The 23,989-nt window shown below is 40.5% G+C and overlaps 1 protein-coding gene across 2 annotated transcripts; it reads left to right on the top strand.

The window, feature by feature from the left end:
- Nucleotides 1-66: 66 nt before the first annotated feature.
- On the top strand, nucleotides 67-23,686 carry NRIP3 (nuclear receptor interacting protein 3). 2 transcript variants are annotated; one of them, XM_038569004.1, is made up of 8 exons: nucleotides 67-213; nucleotides 654-814; nucleotides 16,405-16,566; nucleotides 17,062-17,144; nucleotides 19,366-19,505; nucleotides 20,121-20,173; nucleotides 20,283-20,377; nucleotides 20,672-23,686. In XM_038569004.1, exons 1-8 carry the CDS (start codon nucleotides 168-170, stop codon nucleotides 20,685-20,687), a joined length of 756 nt encoding a protein of 251 aa, XP_038424932.1. In that variant the 5' UTR covers nucleotides 67-167; the 3' UTR covers nucleotides 20,688-23,686. The 2 variants fall into 2 exon arrangements, with proteins under 2 accessions (XP_038424932.1, XP_038424933.1); XM_038569005.1 differs by lacking the exon at nucleotides 67-213 and having other exon boundaries at nucleotides 563-814.
- Nucleotides 23,687-23,989: the final 303 nt, after the last annotated feature.

Below are 23,989 nucleotides of genomic sequence, written 5' to 3'. Positions count from 1 at the left end.
GGCGGTGGGGGGGGGTCCCCGGAAAGCCAGCTCCAGCAGGCCCGCAGTCACGTGGCCTGGTGGGTGGGGACGGACCTGAAGTTGCAGAAGTCCCGAGCCATCCCAACTCTGAAGGGCGCTGTAGACGCCGGGACTCCCGGAGGGGCGCGGAGGGAAGGATTTGGGGCATGGCTCAGCTGGCGGTGATCCCCGGGTCGGCCACGGCGTGGCCAGGTGAGCCGAGTCGGGAGCGGCGCGGCGGGCGTGGGGGAGGCCGCCGCACCGTGGGGCCCCCAACACCCTATCCCGCTCCAGGGGATGCGGGGCACCCACAGCGGGGGAGGGAGGCTGGGTAAAGCGGCCCTGGCCGGCCCTCGGCGCTCTGAGTCGGTCCGGCCCGCGTCGCCCCTCGCGGGCCCTTCCCTTCACCGACGTGGCGCGGAGAGCCGGGTCCGCCCGGGACGCGGGAGAGCGGCGCGCCGGGCGGGGGGGGCGCTTGCTGGCCCCGCCCCTCCGCGCGCGCACTGGCTGCTCCCCGTGACGTCACGCTCGGCTATAAAATGCTCGGCGCGCGGCTCTCGCGGCGCCGGAGGAGCTCGAGGCTGAGGGCGGCGGGGGAGCGGGGAGCGACCGGGGTCGCTGGGCCGCGGGCGCCTCAGCGATGTTCTACTCAGGGCTCCTCAGCGAGGGCGGCCGCAAGGATTCGGACATGCGGGAGGCGGCGTCGCTGCGGCAGCAGCGCCGGATGAAACAGGCCGTGCAGTTCATTCATAAGGACTCCGCCGACCTGCTGCCCTTGGACGGCCTCAAGAAGCTGGGCTCGTCCAAGGACACGGTGAGCCCCCGCGGCCGCGCCCCTCTCGGGAGGCCCGCGCGCGGCGGCCGGTCACCTTCGCGCCGTGCGGTCTCCCCGGGCCCGGCCTCGGCCGCTTTCACTGAGTCACCGGCCGGGCCCCCGCGCCCGCCCCCTCCGCCGCTGCCCGCTGGCTCGCCCTTCCTGTCCGGATTCCCCTCCGCCAGCATCTCCTTGCTTCACTTTCCCTCGGATTCCGTCGTAGCTCCACCAGCTCTCGCTGCCTTGCGCTCTGCCTCTCCCCTTCGTGCCTCTCCCTTCTTGTGTAGGAGACCCTGTCCTGCCTTCCGGCCCTCTGGTCGCTTTCCTTCCCGTTATTCTTCCTCGTAGTACTGAATGTGATTGCATGATTGAGCCTCGCTTGGCTGGGCTGCTTGGCCGGTCCGGTGACCCAGACAGAGGTGACTCCTAATGGGTGTGGGAAGGGGGGGGTTCTTGGCAGTCACCATACCCAGATGATTTTGTTAAATCCATTCCCCACTATGCAAAATCTACTCCGTTTGATTTTTGGGCTTATCTATCTTAACCTTCCATCCTGGGGGGCGGGGGGCGGGCAGAAAAAGGGTCGAATGTGAAGGAGGTTTCTTGAACCCCAGGTATTTCTTTATCATTCTCATCTCTCCCCCTACTCTTATTCCTACCCACATAGAGTGGCTAGAGAGAGGAAGCCAGGCTGCTCCATCTCACTGACCAGCTAACGTCTGGAGCTAGAGCTGAAGCTGGCGCAGGCTTTTTTTTCTTGCAGGTTTCTTGAGGGTTCGCCTTAAGAAGGAGAAACCCCAGGGCTGGAGGTCTGGATGCAAACACTATGCTGTCCTCTCCAAGAAAGGGGATGAATGATTCAGGGTTACTAGTTTAAAGAACTGTATTTGACTCTCATCCTTCAGTCACTGTAGTGGTACTGGGCCAAATATATGTTTAACTTTGTGGTTTTATCTGGAGTTTTCTTATCTTTTTAGATTTATTTATTTGCTAGAGAGAGTGCGAGTATAGGCATGCGCACACGCACAAGTGGGGAGTAGGGGGTGGGGGAGGGCAGAGGGAGAGAGAGAATCCTCACCCAGACTCCCTGCTGAGCGTGGAGCTCAATACAGACTAGATTCCAGGACACCAAGATCATGACCTGAGCCAAAATCAAGAGGCAGCTAGCTGCTTAACCACCTGAGCTACACAGGTGCCCCTATCTGGAGTTTTCTTGTGGTTTACTTGTTTCCTTGAAGTTCACAATCACTTTATTCATCTGGGCAGTAACTTGTGAAGCATTAATTGTCTTTTAAATGAGGTAGATGCTCTGTATAATTTTTTCAGTACTTTTTGAGATTTGGGAATATTTAATTTGACAGGAAAGGAAGAGTGTTGGCCTGGTTCACTGAAATTGCCATTTCAAGCCCCAGATGACTATGGAAGGGAGAACTTCTGAATCTGCTGCTTTTTCTTAGTATCTCTAATAACACAGAGATACTGATATCAGATTTGCCCTCACCCATTGTGACAAAAATAATTTCAGTTGTTTTTGAGCAGGGGATGGCTACCCAGTTATTTTGCTCTGTTTTTTTCAAAGGTAGTTTTTCTGCAAAAGCCACAGGATAGTCAATATAATTTATGCTCACTCTGAGTGGTGAGTGACTGAAATGCATTCCAAGAAAAGAGATAACTCTCTTTCTTCCCTTCTTTCAAGTTAAAGCAGTGTAGATTCATTTAGCAAACCAGGTCTAAGTCTTCTTGCCTTCAGGCCAAAATAATCCTAGTTCCTAGAAACCTCAGGAACAAATAAAGAGAGAATATTTAGAAAAAGAAGTAAAATCTGGAATGTTTTTCTTCCCCTTATGCTGGATTTAAGAAATGATTGACATTTGGTTATCCTGGGCTGTCAGAGTTCCCTGGCCCTGAGGAACTACCGCTCCATCCTTCTGCTTAGCATTCTGTGTATTACTTCATCCTGTGTAGGAAGAATTCCATCTGCTTTTCTGACTCCAGTCTGTGTCAGTTGAGCCACAAAGGAGCTGATAGCATAAAACATAGGCAGTAGGCTGGAAGGAGGAAACATCCTTAAGCAAGTTATTGCCATGGATATGATGCACCGCAGTTTACTGTGAGACCCTGAATTAGGGTTCACACTTTCTCTCTTCCCACCTCCATTGCCACCATTGCCATGAACTTGATATCCCTCTCTCACTGTTCTCACACCTTAATGTGCAAATGATTGCACAGAAGAGCTAGAACAGGTCACAGAAACCAAGGCAGATTGAGGTAGGGAAAGGAAAGCTGTGTGCAGTGGGGTGAGGTAGCATGATTAAGCTCTCTTAGAACTGATCTTGCTGCCTCAGTACAATCTAAGAAATAACCTAATAAGTACCCTATTGCTTCACTTTATGGATACATCTGGTAGTATAGACCAGTGTTGACTCAGTTACCTCTCACCTAAGTGAATTTCTGAGGATGCCAAAACTGATTGAATAGGTCTATAGTACAAACTAAATGGAGGAACAAGAAAAAGGAGGGGATAGAATCAGAGAGAGATAGGGGGGAAAGGACAAATTAGGTGTTTGTTGTTGTTGTTAATGGTACAGAAATAAGAAAAGACAAATTAGTTTTAACTGAGTCTGGGGTTTATGCCAGTGAGGAGACTGGGTTGTTTTCCTCACGCTAGTGACCTATATTAGAGTTGTATTCCTGGGTTTTATGAATTATCTACCTTTTACCATGCTGTTTCACTATTTGATTCACCATTCACTATTTGATACTAGCCGGCCAACTTTATTTTAGATTCTCAGAGAGCACCCATGGGTAATCAGATGTGGTCTTCTCTTGGCCCCAGGGAAGTGTCTTTGTCTTATTCCTGTTTGTGTGTAGTTAGCTGCTACAAAGTCTAGTGTGGATATTAATCTTATTTCTTATGTCTGATTATCTTATTTTGTTGATCATTTCATTTTGTGATAGTTTGTTTCTGTATGAGATTAAGAATCAAAAATCAGAGATATGAGTGAGTAATATTTTATGTGATTTATTATTTTTTTAAAAGTTGATGAAGCTAGAGGAAAAAAATCTCTGCTTTTGGAGTTTTGCTTTTTGTAATTTCTTTTGTCTTAGCTACCAGTTTTGCAAGTGTTCTTTTCATTGTGGTAAGGACTTCTTAATTTTTAAAACAGTCCCACCCAAAACAAACAAACAAACAAAAACAAAACAAAACAAAAAAAAACCCACCAGTTCTGTCATGGGGTAATATATGCTGTCTTTCCTATCTGATAATATTAGTGACCCATCAGGCCATATCCTTAGTTGTCCAGCAACAGGGAGAGTGTTTTTCTTTCCTATTTATGATTAATTCTGCTTATAGCCAAATGCTTTAGAAAAACTCACTAGAATTAGGAATGGAGGCTGGAGCAAGGATAATGGAACACAGCAAAGGAAACTGACCATGATATGACTAGCCACATATTCTGAGTATCTTATCTACCTGTTTAGAATGCCACAAGCCACAATGCTACAGGATTTGAATCAGAGAACTTTGGAGCTTTAGAAGACCGTGAAATACCAATGTAGTACCAGGATCTGGGGCAAACTGAAGATTTCCAGAGCCAAGATTGTATCTTCATTATGGGAAACATTATTTGAACACTTATTGTGTTCAGGACATGGTGCTAGGTGCTCAGACCACAAAGAAGATATAGTAAAGTTTCTTTCTACAAGAAGTTTATATAGATTAGGCGAAGAGCAGGATAGATTAATTAATTAATTCCACGAATATTTATTGAGCACTTATTACATATCAGTCAGTACTCTAGGCATTAAAGATATGATAGTGAACCAAAATGGAGTTTCTGTCCTAATGGAACTTGTATTGTTGTGAGGGAAGAAGGCAGAAAATAAAAACAAGTAAATATATAATATATCAAGTAGCAATAGGTGCTATGGAGAAGTTGAACCAGGGTAACAGAAATAGAGATCACAATGGCCAGTGTAGGGTGAAGTGGAACCTTGTACTTTATATAAGGTGGTCGGGGAAGGCCTCTCTGATAAGATTACATTTTAGGAGATACTGAAGTAAATCAGACCAAAACACCTTGGGAAAGAATGTTTTAGGCAAAAGGAACAGAAAGTGTAAAGGCCTGAAGTGTCAGTGTGTTTGAGGTGATTGAAAAACTGTAAGAGGGTCATTGTGACCAGAGCAAAATGAGCAAATGGGAGGGTGATAGGAGATAATATCAGAGAACTAGTGGGAGGCCAGACTACTCAGAGCCTTATAGGTCATTGTACAGATATTTGGCCTTTCATCTGTTATGGGAAACTAGTAGAAGACTTTGTGCAGAGGGGTAACATGACATGACTTATTTTTTAAAAGGATCACTCAGACTACTCTGTGGATTAGGCTAAAGAAGGGCAAGAGTAGAAGGAAGGAGACTGATTAGGAAGCTGTTGTATAGTAATTCAGGTGAAAGATGAAGGTGGCTCAGAGCAGTGTGATAGCAGTGAAAGGGACAAGGACAGATCAGGTCCTGGATATATTTTGAAGGTAAAGCTGACAAGTTTAGTTGCTAGACTGGATTAAGGGTCTGGAAGAAAGAGTAGTTAGAAATGACCATAAGATTTTTGACCTAGCAACTGGAAGAATAAAGTTGTCATTTACTGAAATGGATAAGACTACAGGAAGAGCAGACTAGGGATAAGGAATAAGAATCAAGAATTTTTGAATGAGTTAAGTTGGGATTATCTCTTAGTTAATCAAGAAGAGAGTTCCGCAAGGAGATAAATAACACCACCAGGAAGCCTATGTTAGTTGTCAAGGTGTTACAGTCAATAAGCACCAAAGGAGTTCAGTGGAAGAAGTGATTACTCTGGCCTGATGTGACTAGTGATAGAGATCAATATTTGATTACAGTGTCATCATTTCAAGGTGAGTCAACTGACTATTAGATGTTATGGAGAAAAGGCTGCTGCCAGAGTGTGCCCTATAGAACTTCAGAGTAAGAACTTTACAGTTTATCTGGTTGAATCTCTGCCTATGTGTGGATCCTTCCTAACAAAAATCCAGTCTACCATGGGTACCTGCGAAACCACTGCCTCAGACCAATCTACAAAGCAGATAACAACCAGGAGTAAGGCTCTTCTCTTTGAAATAACAGGTCTTTGGTCACACAGAAGGTCTAGGGCAATATGACAGACTACCTTAAATAGATCCTCATATGTTTTTGAGCAGCTGTAAACCCAAAGACAACCTGTCTGTATTCCCATGGGGTAGAATGGGTCACATTATATATTCAACTAATAAAGAAGAGAAGGCACAGGTATTGGTGCTCTTAGATTTTCAAGATCTGATAGACATATATATTAGACTTGAGAGTCAATTAGGAGTCCATGTTTATCTATAAACTTTAAATAAGGACTAAACCGGAATAGGATGATTTCATGCCCTTTTAGGGAAAAAAATAGGTGAATGGTAATCAGCTTCAATTTTAGGCTGAGCATGAGAATTTTAAATACATATATTCACAAACATACACTTACCAACATTTGAGTGCTTACTCTATACCTGTCACAGTGTTAAATGCTCCATGTGGACATCTCATTTAATCTACACAAATGCCCTACAAAGTTCTTACTAACTTGAACTCAATTTTGCCTGACTCTAAAGCATATATTTTATTATTTATTTATATTTTATTTTCTTGGTAGGTGGCAGGTTTAATGAGCAAAAGGAACTTACATACGAGGCTTGTCTTAGGCAGCACTAAGATGACTAGATCCCTGTACCTGCCTATCAAATATTAAAAGCTTGTTGGAAGGCCTTGACTAAGTTCATGTACGCATACCTGCAGGTGTTCTCAACACCAAATCACTATCTCAAGGCTGTGTTCTTGGAGCAACCTCTAGGAGTGGGAAAGGCAAATGGAATTCACATTCCAAGGACAGGGGTAGGGATAAGAGCCTTGGATGGTACAGTCCCAACTCATGGGTCAACCAGTAGTCATGTCTTTTCCATGACCTTCCTCAACAATTTATAATAACAAAATAATCCTAATTCTTTTCTCCCATCTCTTGTATCATTGCTGTTACTAATCTCATTTCACCTATGCATAAGAGCATATCAGCATATACTATATAAAAGCATATGTAATCAAATATATTGTTGCTATTATCATTTTGAAAAAAACTATTGTCTGTTACATTAATTAAGAATAAGAAAAAGGGAAGGTTTTATTTTAGTTATTACTTTAACAGTGACTTCCTGTCTTTATAGAGATCCAAGTTTCTGACATATCATTTTCCTTCTCTCTAAAAAACTGTAATATTTCTTGCAAGGCACATCACTAGCAACAAATTTACTCAATTCTTGTTTTTTCTGAGACAGTCTTTCTCACTTTTGAAGGATAATTTGGCAGGTACATATTTTGAGGTTGGTGGAGTTTTTCTCTCAACAGTTTTATTTTTTTAATTTAAAATTTTTATGAACATAGTTGACACTATTGTTACATTGGTATCAGGTGTACAACACAGTGATTCAGCTTCTCTATAGGTTATGCTATGCTCACCACAAGTGTAGCTACCATCTGTCACCATATAACACTATTACAATATCATTTTTTTTACAATATCATTTTTTTTGCTTTTTGTTCCCATGACATATTTCTTCCATAACTGGAAGCCTGTATCTCCCATTTCCCTTCACCCATTTTGCTCACCCCTCCCAACCCCTCCCCCTGGCAACCATCAGTTTCTTCTCTGTATTTCTAGGTCTAATTCTGTAAAGCATATATTTTAAACACTACTCTAAGCAAGGATTGGCAAACTTTTTCTGTAAAGGACCAGATAGTAACTATTTTCAGCTTTTCAGTCCAAACAGTCTCCGTTTTCAACTACTTGACTCTGCTATTGTAGTGCAAAAGCAGCCATAGACAGTAAATGAGTGGGGTTCATTGTGTTTCAGTAAACCTTTATTTCTAAAAATAGACATCAGGCTGGATTTGGCTAGTGGACTATATTTGCTAACCCCTATTTCAAAGTGGTTCTAGTTGTTATTCTATTGCTAGCTAGAAACCTGGATTTCTCCTCTGGGAGTAAATGCTACAAGGAAGGTAGACTTATGTCATTTCCCTATTTTCTAGTCTGGTCTATTCTCTTGACCACAAAATTCCATTAGTTTGATCCTGTCTAGGTTCAGGTTCTCAAAGGGATTGAGAAACAGGCCTTGGAAATTCTTGCTCAAATCATGATTTTGTGGCATTCTCACAGTATAATCTACTTCCTCTCACCTCACTTTTCTTCCCACTCTACAGCCTGATTAGAAGGGATATTTAAGCATATTGGGTGCCAGATTGAGGAAACTCAGCTGTTTCTACCCAGAATACAGCACTGCCCACAGAACCCATTTCCTTCAAGAAGCTCCTGATGACAATGAAGGCAGCACATTTGAGCTTGCTGCTAAATTTTAGATGCCTAAACCCTGATTAGGGTTTATACATATCAGCAACAGTAGAGAACTAGGGACTGCTGAGGTTAGTAGTTACTTTGTTGAGGTAAAGCATAAAGCAAGATCCCTTTGAGGAGGATGACTTGAGAAGTATGTCCAAAAGATTACCAGAGAGCCTGTAGTACTTTCTAGCTAATTACTAACGTGTATTTTGAAGGACATCAGGAAAGTAGAAGACAATTCTTGGAAAGCCAATATTTCAATAAACATAAAAATAAACCACTTAAGTAAATTTACAAAGCAATAGTCAAGGAGTGGGAAAGTAAGTAGTACAAATTGCATAATGTGTAAGTATTAAAGGGATTCTGAAAGAAAGAACTAGGTGATACTAATCAAGAAAGGCTTTTTGAAGAAGTAAAGAGTAGGGATTTGTTCGTTCCATATTATATCAAGAGCTAAGGATATAGCTGTGATCAAGACAATTAAGGTCACTGCCGTTGTGGAATTAACAATGGATAGTGGAGGAATGAAATAATAAACACATAAGTAAGCAAAATAACTTATAATTATTATGAAAGAAATTGTGGGATATGTTAATAATTAAAGTAGTGCGGTACTCACTTCAAATAGTACAGGCAGGGAGGATATCTTTGATGAATTGACATTTGAGCTGAGACTCATGTTGAGAGCAAGCTAACTATTTGAAATGTTAGTGGGAGAACATTTCAGACAGAGGGAATAGCAAGTGCAAAGGCATTGGAATGGGAAAGAGTTTTTGAGCAAGGAGGTGTGGATGAGTAAAGGGAGTGTGGCATGTATATGGTATATAGATGCAGGTTGCAGAAATTGACAGGGATCAGATGATGTAGAACCATATAGATCACGGTAAGAAGTTTGAATTTTGTCCAAAGAAAAATAGGAAGCCATTGAAGGTTTTTAGTAAGGAAATGTATTACCTAATCTATATTTTTAAAAACTCACCCTAGTTGCTATGTAGAGAATGAATTAGAGAAGGGTGAAAGAAGAGGCAGAAGGCAAGTTAGGAATTTTTTGCAGGTCAGATAAGGAATGATGAGCCAAGAAATATATATATATGAAGGCAACCTTGGTGTCCATCTGTAGATGAATGGACAAAGAAAATGTGATATATATATATATTATATATATATATTATATATTATATATAACATTCAGCCATAAAAAAGAATTAAATCTTGCCATATGTGACAACATGGATGACCATGAGGGTATTATGCTAAGTGAAATAAGTCAGACAAAGACAAATACCATATGATCTCACTTATATGTGGAATCTAAAAAACAAAACAAACAACAACCAAGTTCATAGATACCGAGAACAGATTGGTGGTTGCTGGAGGGCAGGGGGCCTAGTAGATGAAGGTGGTCAAATGGTACAAGTGGTACATGTTTGAAAGTCGCTAAGAAGGTAGATTTTAAAAGTCCTCATTATAAGAAAAAAGAAAAAAATTGTAATGATGTAGGGTTATAGATGTTAACTAGACTTATTGTGGTAAACATTTTGCAGTATATATAAATATGAAATCATGTCATATACCTTTAATCTGTGTATAATGTAATTAGTCCTCAATTTTTAAAAAAAAAGTACATTATTTAAAATAAAACTTAGAGGATGAGGACAACTAAAGTTACATTGCATTTTTAAGGTCTAACAAACTTTGAAACTTTTCTGTAGTATAAAAGAAAAACATGTTGGTGGCTTTAATCAGACTGGAGGTAAAGATGGGGAGAAGTAGATCAATTCCAGTTACGTTTTAGAAGAAACAAGAATGAATGGGTGTGTGGTGGTGACATTTTACAAGTTGGTGGAAAGGGAATGATCCAGAATGTTAAAAGTGAATAGGATTTTGGAGCTCAAACTTATTTTATTACTGATAAAGAAAGCAAAGTTTGAGAAAGTAATACCTGGCAAGATTAGTGATTTGCCCAAGGCAGTATGTGACAACTGGTCATTTTGCTGAAGGTAGAAAGTCTTCATGGAGGGATACAGATAAGATTGGGAAGGAGGATGAGTGGTACTTAGTGGAATATCTTAAATGTTAAATTGAAGATTTTGTGTTCAATATAGCTGGCAAGAGAATCACTGTAGGGTAAGGAGACCATGAAGGTATCTTTTAGGAGATTGCTTGAATTTAGCAATAACAGTAGAAATGGAGAGAGAAATATAAGGTGTTAAAGAGGCATAGTTTCACTCACCAAGATAGGGAATAAGGGAGAAATTGCAGGTTTTGTGAGAAAGATCAGTGGGACAAGTTAAGTTTGAAAGTACCTGTAGAAAAAAAAAAAAAAAGAAAGTACCTGTAGAATATCTAAGTAGAAAGTTCAAAGTGGCAATTGGATCTATGTGTCTCTAAAACTCAAAAGTGAGGTTTGGGCATAAGATAGAGTCATCATCATAAAGATAGTAATTTATGCAATGAAAGTAGATAAGGTTTCCTTGAAAGGATATGTACAACGAGAAAAGGACCAAAGACAGAGTGATGATTTAAGAAATGAGCAGAGGCAAAGGAACCAGTAAAAGAGACGGTGAATAGACAGAAAGGTGATTTTAGAAGCCAGTGGAAGAGAATGTCAAGAAAAATGGAGTGTTGAGTTAGTTTTATTGTAGCATTCTTTCTAATAACAGACATGTGGAAACAATCTAAATGTCTATTAGTAGTTAAATAGTTAAATTGGGGTACATTTGTACTTCAAACTCAGATGTCTGTAGAGGATGTGCTTTAAAATGCAGAAAGTAGGGGCAGCCCTGGTTGCTCAGTGGTTTAGCACCGCCTTCGACCCAGGGCCTGATCCTGGAGACCCAGGATCAAGTCCCGCATCGGGCTTCCTGCATGAAGCCTGCTTCTCCCTCTGCCTGTGTCTCTGCCTCTCTCTCTCTCTCTCTCTCTCTCTCTCATGAATAAATAAATAAAATCTTTAAAAAAAAAATAAAATGCAGAAAGTAGTGGGCTAAATGGGTGATGGGAATTAAGGAGGGCATCTGTTGTGATGAACACTGGGTGTTACATGTAAGTGATGAATCACTAAATTCTACACCTGAAATCAATTTTACTATATATGTTAAGTAACTAGAATTTAAATAAAAACTTGAAAAGAAAAAAATAAAACAAAATGCAGAAAGTAGATCAGATGTAAGAAAACCGGTGCCAAGGTAGCTATAGGATGTCCTTACATTATACCTGCCTAGGTTACATTGTGTACACACACACACACACACTTTGGTCTTTCCACAATTTGGCTGACACTATTAGATAGTTAAATCATCAGCCATTTTCAGCACTTTTGTACCTGCCTGACTTCTCTCTAGAGATTAGAAAAGCTGAATTCTCTCCCAACCTCTCTTTTAGTTAAGACTGGCCATGCTAATTCTGACCAAGAAAGATATAGGGAAAATACTGGGGAATTTTTGGGAAAGCTTTTGTTTTCCTGATAAAAGGGATAGATGGCTCATAGTCCCTTCCTCCTTCCTCAGATGTTGATGTAATAATCCCTGGAGCTGGAGCATTCATCATATGACCATGAGGGGATAAATTGTTAAACTACTGAATTATTGCCAGCATCTGCCTACCTCCAGGCTTCTTGTTATATAAAAAAAAAATACACTTTCATTTAAGCCATTTTAAGTTGGCTTTTCTTGTGGCTGAATACTTTCCTAATATATGAGGTATATATTTTCATTTAACGTTTATTTTTATTAAAAAATACATGTATATAATTTAAAACTTTTAAAAAATTAGACTATTCCTTGTTCTAGGGATCTCCATATATTCTAGGTAAATGGTGATACTACTATTTCTTGACTTACAGATTTTACCATTATCTATTGATTTTCTACTATGATAGGTAAGGGTTTAATTCTCTTACACCTCTTTATCATGTCCTCTCTCCGATTATACTAATATTGTTAAGTAACTGTTTGGGGTCCAATCAACATTTACTGCTAACGTTGTTATTACTATGTTCATATTATTCACAGCTGGGTCAAATAATGTACTCTATTTCCTTTCTTATACAAATATTTATTTTTCTTTAAATTAATAATTGCCTAGTTATTTTCTATGTAAAACTTAAGTCTCCCTCCGATAACCTTACAAGTGTAGATGATCTAGCAGGTCCATCTCCTTTTTCTTGGAGACATCCTTCCTGGAGCCCTCCATCCTCCATTTTCATTTTGTTTTTTTTGTTTGTTTGTTTGTTTTGTTTTTTTTCCATTTTCATTTTGGACTGGTTGCTCTCAAGGCCTGCTACACATCCTATATTCTAGACTTTTCTTTCAGTGCCAATATCAAAATGTCCTTTACCTCTCCTCTCTATTGAATCCTTTATTCTTGGACCCTATGATTTTTTCTTTGTTCATTGTATTCCCTCACTTTAGCATAGCATATCCTTCAGTAGCTTTTTGAGGATGCATGGGAAATAACTTTCCTGAGTCTTGATTTACAGTTTGGCTAGGTTAAGAAATTATGCACTCTCAGATTTTTAAAAAGTATTATTTCATTGTCTTTTAGCTTCCATTATTACCATTAAATTGTCCTATGCCATTCTGATTCCTAATCCTTTGTATTTGCATCATCTTTTTCTCTTTGGAAACTTTTGGAATCTGTGCCACTAATAATATTCCAGAAATTCAGAGTGATGTGAAATCTTGTTGTGGATCTTTTTCGTTCACTATATGAGGCTCTGTGTGGGTTTTTTTGATCTTTAAACCCATATCCTTCAGCTCTTGATTAGTGTGCACTCCATCCTCACCGTTAGCTGTTCTAGAAATCGACAGTACATAATTTCTAAGCTTAGACAAACTATTAACCAACCAGAGTCTTTTGATTTACTATTTCAAAAAGAATACTTTTGGCATACTTCCTAGTTGTCTGGGTCAAGTGGGAGTTTTATGCAGGCTTTATAATAATCTATTTCCCATCCTTTAACTGTAGAGGTTCTAATACCTCTAACTTCTTAGCCTTTTCAGAGTTTTAGTTTGAATAGGAAAACTACTTTTGTATGTAGCTAGACCCCAAAATACATAATAGCTCAAACATAATAGTTTTTTCTTAAGTAACAGTCAGCGAAACAGCCCTCTTTCATGTAGTCACTTAGGGAGCTAGGCTGACAATGGCTCTTCTGTCTTCAACATGTGACCTCCAAGAAGGTTACCCTAAGGCTCATCTCCATTCTAACCAGTCGGAAGAGGAAAAGAATGGAGTGTGCACAGAACATTTTTATGGGACAGGTCTAGAAGTGATATATGTCACTTCTCCTCTTATTCTGTTTGTTACAACTCAGTCCTCTGGCCATGCCTAACTGTAAAGAAGGCTGGGAAACATAGTCTAGAAATCTAGAATACAAAAAGAATAGGAGAACATGGATTTTGGTGAAAAACTGGCAGTCTTTACTGCTCTAGCATAGTGTGAAGTAGAATGGTGTGAAGTACTTAGCTTTCTTTACTCTTAGGTCAGTTACCATTTTTCTTTCTGCTCAGATTCCAAAATTTGGTCTCTCCTTTTTTGTTATTGTTGTTCCCTTTATTGTTCTTTTGTTCTTCTATGTTTAGGCCTTTCTTATTCCTTGACCATGATTTTAGTGAAATTTTGGTTGGGAGAAGAGGTAAATATGCATTTACACTGTCATTTAAAACATGTAGGCATAATAAAATGACCAAAGAAGAATATTCTGGGGTTCATATGGGTTTATTGGCTGTGAATTTTCAGCTCCTGAACTATACTATGAATACTTTTAGTTGTGAAAATAAAGAATTTTATGTACTGACATAGAAAAATGTCTTTCATATATTAAACAAAAATAGAAAGTTTTGGAACAGTGTTATAGTATGATTCTATTTTTGTGTATGTTTACAAATATACTAATATTTTTGGAAGGATATACTTCTAAATTTAATGGTGGTTATTTGTAGGGAGTGGGACTGAAAAAAGGTTAAGAAGTTGGGAAGCTTTCCCATTTGATTTTGTATACTTCAGTGATATTTGAATCTTTTCACTGAGCATGTATTATGTTTGAAACTTTTTTGGTTACTAAAGAAAAGAGCAAATAAAGGAATTGTCAGCAGCAGGGTCAAATGCCCTAGAGAGGTCAAGGAAAATGAAGGCTGAAAAATAGCTACCAGATTTGGAAATTAGATTTTTATTGATGTTGTGGGATCAGAAGTAATCTCAATGAAGAAAATACAGGATATCAGGAAGTTTTTGGCTTTTTAAAAAAAATAGACCATTTAAGACAAGGATATGATTAGAGCAGGCTGAAGAGTTGAGGAGGCAAGGTCTGAGGTTACGTGGCGTTTTCTCCCCAATATATTTTTATATTTTCTTTGAGTATGTTTTATAGCCCAAGGAGGGGTTCAGTAGAGAAGGAGGAAAATTCAGAAGGGAGATGACTTCAAGGAAAACAATTTCAGATTTTTCCTCATGTGCCTCATCTGTCCAGTGATGATTAGACTCTTTTGAAAGATTAAGAGTAGTGAGGTAAAGCCATTTCAGCAAAACTGATATAGAAGAAAAATCCAAATTTTCAGTGAAGAGGGCTTTTATTTATTTGTTTTTGAAGTCTCTTCCAATCTACAGTTCTACAAATTCAGCTTACAGTTCTACAAATTCAGTTGGTTCTGCTGAGTATGGCCTTGACAGAAGCAAACACCCTGCTTTAATATGACTTGAGCTAGGAATCCAGGCTTATTAGTAAGGGAGATAAGAATGAAGAATTTCTGTTTCTTTTGAGGAGCAAAGCATTCTCCCAGGAAATCTGACAGAGTTAGCACTTCCTCTAGCTCCTTATCAAGTTAAGAAGCTCTCATTTTCTTTTAAGTGCCTCTCTCTCTCCCCTTTTCCCAAGGATACTAATTTAGAATCTGCTTTGCCAAGAATCTGTGTATTTTGGGAATCCATTTCTTCACCTCACCAGGGTTAGAGTGAGTCATGGCTCTGACTCCATTCTGCCTCAGAAATTGTAAGGTGGTAGATAATGAAGACCTTAACTAGTTCTGACCCTTTCCTAGGAAAATTCTAGGCTCTGAACTTCTAAGAGTGATTTTCGCCCCCCCACCTCTAAAATTAAGAGGCATCTGGTATGTGTTACATAGAAACTTGGAGTCTTTTCTTTGAGAGATTTTAAGTATTACTGTAAATTGAGAATAAGATGCTTCTGTATAGAAATTCCTCAGGTCAAATAAGTCCTTATCATGAAGTAACTTATATTTTCTGGAAGCCACTTTGCATAGAAAAAGCAGAGCATGGATATGGCTTGCCCTATGAACTCTCCTCTAAGTTCTGTCAAAGAGCAGACTTGAGTTCACATTCTTCATTCTGCCTCCTAACATTAGGTATCCTGGCATAGATTTAAAATCTAATTAAGCCTCCTGTTTCTTGGTCAGTCTCTGCCCCTTTTATATTCCCACTTTTTGGCCCACTGGAGAGAAGAAGAATGGATAATAAGAGTTGCATTATGCTTCTTGAGGTCCAGAGGATGTTAGGAAGGATTATTCCTGTGGGTTCTTCAGGTTCCAAAGTGTGTCTCCTGAGAGGATTGCTCAGCAGGTATGAATTCCTCTCTTCCCACCCCAGCCACCCCATGGGTTACTCAGTCCACAGGAGAGTCAGGCCACCAAGGTATATGCAGACTAGGTCCAAAAGATGAGACTGTAAGGGAGTGAGACTTGAAATAGAAGTGGGCAGAGCTTCTGATAGCCAGTACTGGGTAGGTTTCTTTGGTCTGTGAGAATGAACTGCCACTTCTGTAAGTTACCTGGGAGGATACATTTATTTCACAGGGTCATTTTTCTCCTGAAATGCCCTTGTAAGTGGAGGAGAGATAGCAGGTCAAGGTAATCCAAATCCCAAGGGTTCCTCAGTTCTCTTTAGCTATATTCACTGTCCCTAACCACATTTTCCAGTGTCCCACCTTGCTCTTTCATTCATTCAGGGTAGCCTACTACAAATTCATTTATAGTACCTGCTCTGGTAATTCCAATGAAGTCTCTGCTTAAAGTAAGAATAAATAAAAAGCAAAGGTAGAGCTCAGTTATATGAGGCTTCTTCATTATTTCTGTGGTACCTGGGGAACAATGGGAAAAAGGGGAAATGACTTGTCACTAAGAATCTTCTGATTTCTATTCCTCAAGCAACCTCATAACATTCTGCAGAGGCGCCTCATGGAAACCAACCTGTCTAAACTTCGAAGCAGTCGTGTGCCTTGGGCCTCCAAGACCAACAAACTGAATCAGGCTAAGTCTGAGGGACTAAAGAAGTCTGATGATGATGACATGATTTTGGTTTCTTGCCAGGTAATGTTCTGAGAATAGTTTTTCCAGGGTTTTCTGGAAAGTAGGATTTGGGCCCACTGTGATTCCCATAGTGGGGCTCTCTCCTCCAAAGTATATAGAGCATGGGTCTTATCATAGAATTCATAAGTGAGTTTTACAGGAAGTATATGTAATATTTTTATGCATGTACACTTTTATGGGAAAAAGGACCAAAGCTTTCATCAGATTTGCAAAAGGATGTTTGATACACACACACACACACACACACACACACACGATTAAGAGCTACTCGGTATATAGAATTAAACAGCCGAAGTCCTTTGGAATCCTCTGTCCACTCTAGATTCAGCAGGAGAAAGGCTCCTAAAAGGAGACTCAGCAGTGTTTAAAGATTAGACATTATCAACCCATAATTGTGAGATGCTCTCCAGCCCAGCCTTTCGTATGACATCTGCTGCTTGCTCCCTTCCCTTTTGCTTCTCTGGTTCCTGCTGAACATTATGTTTCTTTCCACAGTGTGCTGGAAAGGATGTGAAAGCCTTGGTTGACACAGGCTGTCAATATAATCTCATCTCTTCAGCCTGTGTGGATAGACTGGGGTAAGTAGCCACTTGTGCTAGGTGAGAGTCAGATGCTAATGCATTCTTTGTCTGGATCTATTTTTGAGGTTAGAGATGGTGAGAGTCTCTAACAAATCTCCAAGAGAAGAATGTAGAGTTCACATATCAGCTGGAATTAGTCCTTAGTTGGGGAGGAGATGGTAGGTTTTCAGGCACCTGGGAGAAATCAGGGAATGAGGGAAGCATTAGGTTTTCCATTAACTCCCACCTATTAAGTTCTGAACAAAGACCTTTGGGCTCTGGAATGAGAGAATGTGAGATCCTTGGCTCATTGTTAGCCAAGCCCTGATCCTGATATGTGCCCTGCAAAGATAACAAATTAGAAGGAGCAGTCTTGTTGGTATACTTCAGATGAGTAAAAGCAGGGACATGGTTTGTCTTAGTTCAGGATCCTTCTGGAGGCCATACTGCCTACCCCAAGAAGCGTCAGTCAGAACTTAGAATAGGACGGCTATTGCTGCTGGGCCTGAGCCATTGGAGGCGTGATTAACTAATAGTTTTTTTTTTTTCTTTTAAAAGATTTTATTTATTTATTCATGAGAAACACACACACACACAGAGAGGCAGAGATATAGGCAGAGGGAGAAGCAGGCCCCATGCAGGGAACCCGATGTGGGACTCGATCCCGGAACTCCAGGATCACTCCCTGAGCCAAAAGCAGATGTTCAACCGCTGAGCCACCCAAGTGTCCCAACTAATAGTTTCTTAGTGCCTTTCCTCTCTAAAAGAACATGTAAAAACAAATATTACTGCCGCCCCTGCGGGGGATTGGGTGTGCAGCAGATACCTCATATATTAAATGTCTTTGGTTGTTTAACAGTTAGAATTGGGTTCTTCTTCTTTTCATCAGAGAAAGCCTATTTTGTATCTTTCTTTTTTTCAGTCAATTGGTACTTTTATGTCTTCTTCCTTTTCTTCCCTTCTAAGTACCAGATGGGCTCTAGGGTCTAGCTCAGAACTAGAAAGATCAACCGAATGTCCTTTTCCACTCTTCTAGGCCTAAGAACAACAAATCATTCCCTAGCTTAATCTCTGTATTGAAATAATCACTAGGGTAGATGTAATGGTTCATTCTAAGCTGCTTTCAAGATGTTCATACTCTTAGGTAGGACTTGAACAAGGCTCAGTTTATATAATTAGTGATCTCTGCCGCCTGATCTGTTCCTTCTTGTTTCTACCCTGTCCTCACCCCTCACCACCACTGTGACTCTTTGAGGCTGGCTCTTTGGGTTTTGTACACTGCTATTTAGGCTGGTGGGAGGAGTCTAGGACACAAGTGCTCTTGTAGGAAAAATTCCTGAGCTTTCTTATGTGGTGAAGAGATGAGATATAGTGCAACGTGATGGTTCCAGAAAGACTAATAATGTCCTGGTGCATAATTAGGCAGCAGCGTGCATGATTCCAAAGGAATTAATAACCATCTGTAAAACTGCAATTATTTTTCTTTTGGATGAGCTATCACACCAAAAGAGAGGAAATGGAGTAAAGCAGAAGTATTGGCACAGAAAGTCCGTAATTAAGTTTTTAATTCACCAACCCATGATAGCTTGGGTGCTGGCTGTTCCAATCAGCTTATATAACTATGTGAAACCTGGGTACTGTTCCTTTCCTTCCTCCCCTGCAGAGACAAGTTAAATTAATTAGGACTTTTCTCCATGATCTTCCTTGCTGATGTCAATGTCAATATCTTGATGCATTTACCAAATAAGTGCCAGCCTCCACTAACCTTATAGCCAAAGACTAACTGATGAGGATAAACTGAAACAGAAAAGGCAAAGAGAAAATTAGACACCAAACAAAAGCATCTTCTAAAATTAGGACAAACCCCTGCCCTTTCTGAGTTCCCTTACCCACACATGATTAAAAGGACATGTTAACTAAATTGCCTTGCATATAGGTGGGGATGTTAGGATGCAGAATAGGATTTTCTGAGTGTATTGACTTTCATTTTTCACCAGTACAGATAGTGACATAGCTTTTTGAGAATAGGAACTGAATCTTTCCTTTAAAAAAAAGAATCCCCTGGCATATGTAGGACAAAGTTCTGAAACAAGAAGTATAGGCTACTTAGCACTTTTTTTGGTAAATTAATCCCAGGAAATCCATGGAAAAGTCCAAATGGGGGTCATAAGGTGGACATTGCCAGATTCCATCAGAAGCCTCTGCCAAGGGGATTCTAATATCTCCCTCTCTGGTGCAGACTCAAGGAGCATGTCAGATCTCACAAACATGAAGGAGAGAAGCTTTCTCTACCCCGGCATCTGAAAGTAGTGGGCCAGATTGAGCACCTGGTGATCACACTGGGCTCCCTCCGCCTGGACTGTCCAGCAGCTGTGGTTGGTGAGTAGAATTGAGAACTAGACCTATGGACCCCTATTGTAAATCCCCCTCCCCATTTCCACCAAACCTTCATAAGATCTCATGCCTGTAAATATTGACTTCAAAATCCCAGGTTTCCATTTTTCTGTACTATAGACTTGTCCCAATTTTTATTCTCCAAAGTACCAGATTCAAGACATGTTGAGAATTACTAAGAAAAAGGAGTTGTGATTCAGTATATATATGTATAAAACGTGTAAGGGGTAAGAAACAAACATTTTTGTGTGCCAGTGAAGGTGGCTCCTAAGAGCTTTCCCTGTACTCGCTGGAAATAGAGGGCAAGATCCCCTTACTTCTTTGCCATAAATCACTTGATAACTTCCCACCATCTCCTATATTTTCCCTTATGTACTCTACTCTAGACTACTCTAAATTCTGGGTTTTGTCCTAGGTTTGAATCTTGGCTCTATTACCTTTTAACCGTAATGATCTGGGAACGGGAAAATTACTTAATATAGTAGATGTTCAGCAGATGTTTATTGGATGGATGGAAGGAAGATTAGATAGAAACCAACAGTGATAAGGCTGACTTCTAAACCAGCATAGGAATAGATGAATCTTAATTTTTTTTTTTAGAGGACAATGAGAAAAATATATCCCTTGGTCTCCAGACTCTCCGATCCCTTAAGGTAGGATTGATTCTACTTTCTCTTTGATACTTACTCTCTGAGACAGGGGTCCTTTTGCCATTGACAGTGGGATCACTGACAGTGACCAGTGATTCTCCTTTGTTTTTAGTGCATCATAAATTTGGATAAGCACCGGCTGATCATGGGGAAGACAGACAAAGAAGAAATCCCTTTTGTGGAGACAGTTTCCTTGAATGAAGACAAGTAAGTACCCTTGAAGACAAGGTCAGGTCCAGTAAAATCCATTTGTCATTAAGTAGAGGGGTATTCATGTAGGATATTGGATTACTTTGTCCTTCGGTCTTACCACAAGTACACCATCCCCAACCCCTAGAGTTCACCACCCTATAAAACTCTCTAGCCCACATTCTAGTAAGTAGTGATGATACTGCACAGAGTGGTGGGGGAAATAAGTAGCTTTTAAACTAAAATCGTACTTACCTTCAACCTAATTTCTTTGAATTTGGTATCATTTCTTCTATTTCTTTCTCATTTCAGCACTTCAGAAGCATAACTACAGACTGCAGCATGTCTGCACGTATGCACACATACCAGGTTGACAGATTGAGAAAACTGGGTTTGAACCAAATGCAGTAGCAACTTGCTGTGGACCAAGTCCTTCCCTCTAATAAAAGCTCCAGGAACTCCTTCCCACCCAGACCTCTCTAGACTTTAGTCCATGCTTAGAGATCTTATCTGGTTATAGCCATTGTTTTTTACTCCTTTGATCACTTAATTTATAGACCTTTTGACACTGCCAGGTCTCACTTGTGGCCTACTTTTCTGCTTCTTCAGGAATTTGCTTTTATTAGTCAAATATAGGGGCTGCCAGGTTCTGTTTCTCCATAGATAGACTTGCTTCTTTTCCTATAGCTAAAACGTATAATAAACAGGAACCTGACCTTTACCTCCTTTCAACTGTTTCAAAGAGGTGCGAGATACCTATGTCTCAGAATTGGAATTTCTTCTAATTAATTCATTGATTTCTCAAGAATAAATTTATCTGAAAGAGCCCAGAGAGATCATCTAGTCCAGCTCCTTCATTTATAGGTCCAGAGAGGCAAGTGAATTTCTAAGCTGTTAATACTAAGTCAGTGGCAGAGGAACCTAGAACTCAGACTCGACAAGCCAAGGCTATATTCATTCTCCCATGCTGCTGCTTTTGACATCAGGCCTTGAGAGAAAGGTGAAGAAGTGAGGGTTTATAAAAAGCAAGGTAGGGGAGGAATCTGCTTCGGAGATGGATGCCAGGAGGATCTGGGTAGCCCTCCCTCCTGTGTGCTAAGTCCACTAAAAGTCTCTGCCCTAAATTGTCATATTTAGGACTTTATTTTGGCACCTAAAAGCTGAGGGTACAAAAATGAATGAGACGGCCTCTCACCTTGAACTTCTTGAAGGGGAGAAGAGGGAAGGAACCAGAGACGAAAGAACATTAATCACTTTCTGAGATGGAATTGAAGGCTTTGGTAAATAACCTGAGGATGACTCCTAGATATTAATACCCTAAGATCTATTCACTATTTCTGCCCAGCCTGTTATTTGTCTGCCATGGACTCAAGTAGCTGGGATAAGGATAGGAATAGGGAAAGGAGATGAAAAAAATCCAAGCAGATCCAGAATAGAAGGAAGTACTGTGTAGAATCCCATTGGTGGGAAGTCCCTCTTATGGAAACCTTTCTGTGGTGGAAGTCAGGAAAGGAATTTCCAGACAGGGAACTGAGGGTTGGGAAACTCTTCAGCCTTGTTCTACTTCAAAGAAAGAAGCAGGGCAGGAGCTGACAGTGTTAAGGATCACTTTTTCTGGCTGCCCAATGTCTGCTGACCGTTCTCAAAATGTTAGAGATCATAGGGGTTTCTTAAAGCTTTTTTATTTGGGGTGTCAGGTTTGGGATGCAGATACCTGTAATGAAATCTCCCCTTCAATTTGGTTGTAGAAGTACAGGGAGAAGTCAGAAAAATAATCAGCTGTGAATATATTTTTAAGAGATTTTAAGTCTACCCTTGGCTCATAGCAGTAGTTTCCAGAGTGTTTAATCCATCCCACTTTGAATTTTGCCAGGTCCCACCAACAATCTCATCAAGTGGTGTTCAGTTACTGCCTCTATCAAACAACTCTTTGGAACTCTGAATGTTTTTAGACTTACAGAAGCTCCTAGGAACTTGGTAACCCTCATTTGAACAGCTAAACAACCATACCATAGCCTGAGGTCACCCCCAGACTCCCTACCAGCCTCTATAGTAGAAGCAAGATGGAAAACTAAGCACAGACACAACAGGGAAGGCCATGTCTGAACTTCAGCAGGGGTGACCCCAGCTTATCAGCCTTTAGTGCCCCCTCCAAATTCACCCCAGTTTTTCCTGGGAGCGTGTGCCTTTCCATTGAGGCCTCTCCACTCTCCTGCTCTACTTATTATGGCACCACTTTGGCCTGCTCTTTATCCTAAGACTGAGTTGAAATACTTCACCCCTTTTTCCCCAGGTTGAAAACTCCAAGCCTTGCCTCTTGGCCACGAGTGAGGCATCTTGGAAGTTCCTTGGCCTAGTTTATCCTTATTTGGATTCCGTCTAGACCAAGTGAGGCCAGGAATTCTACGGTGTTGGAAAGGTGTAACTAATTCTGGCCCTTTGAGTTCAGGATTATATGGTGTCAGAGAGATGATCAGGTGGCCTTTAGTGATCTTTCTGGCCTCTGTGAATCAGCCAGTGATTTTCCAGTTTTGGAATAGAAACAGTTGGGGTGATATGAGCTTAGGGTATCATAATCTCATTCAGTATAGTCAAATCATTTGAATTCACTAACCAAATAATTGTACTTTAAACCCCAGGCTTTATAGAGGTAATTAAAAATGTCTAAATACCACTCTGGGAAGTCTTATGCTTCATTAGTCTTTAAATGCTGCCAAGTTGATTATTCTGATAGCCCATATCTCCTTGATATTCATGAGGGGAGTACCTGATCCACTTTATGGGGACTGGCAAGGTGAAAAGTAAGGTTAGTTCTTCCCAGAATCCTAGGAAATTCTCTCTGGCACCTCTGATTCAGGATATGGGAAGAAAGTATCTACCCAGGTCAGAGTTCTGAAGACCGGCAGTTGCAGGGAGTAATCCTATAGAACTAGTACCCTTCTCATTCCTTATTAGAGGTCCCTCTCAAATACAGGAAGTTTGAAAACTATTGTTTTTGTTATTTGGTATGTCTATGCCTGAGTTATATGAGGAACAAATGTTTTCTGACTTTTCTATATCCTTGCCCTGCACAGACCCCACCTGGTAAGATTTTCTATTCTTTAGCTCAAAGTGTCTGTGGAATGGATTGCTTATTGTGTCAGCTGCCCTGACTCTTGTGTAATAGAAATATCTTTCCAGGCTGGAGACATGGGGGAAATGAACTGGATTCTTTCCTCCTTCTGTTGCCAGGCCTCCACATTGGCACTTTTACCTGCTCAGTGTTTCTGGCTGTGTTGGGTTTATTTGTGAGATTGATGTAACAATAAAGTGAAATCTTCCCCTCTGTGTGCTTGTCTGACAAAGTCTCTGTGTCAGGGCCCCTGGAAAGTGAAGGAGCCCAGGCATAGCCTAATTGCCTCAGTGTTTCTCTCAGGGTCCTCTGGACACAAGGCTTTGAGGTTCTCCTTTCTTCCATTGCTGCTAGTCCTTCAGCAGTCTCTTACTTGCTGCATATCCTTGGGCAAATTAGTGAATCTCTCTGAGCTTTGTTTTGTAATTTATAAAACAGAGCTTTGTTTTGTAACTTACTACACAGTATCAAATGTAAAGTGGTTGGCATATGGTAGTCCCTTAAAGATTTAACAGTAT

This window comes from Canis lupus, chromosome 21, assembly GCF_011100685.1.
Source record: "Canis lupus familiaris isolate Mischka breed German Shepherd chromosome 21, alternate assembly UU_Cfam_GSD_1.0, whole genome shotgun sequence".
Taxonomy (NCBI): domain Eukaryota; kingdom Metazoa; phylum Chordata; class Mammalia; order Carnivora; family Canidae; genus Canis; species Canis lupus.
Note: the sequence above shows the minus strand (reverse complement) of the source record. Positions and strands in the feature narration are given on the sequence as shown.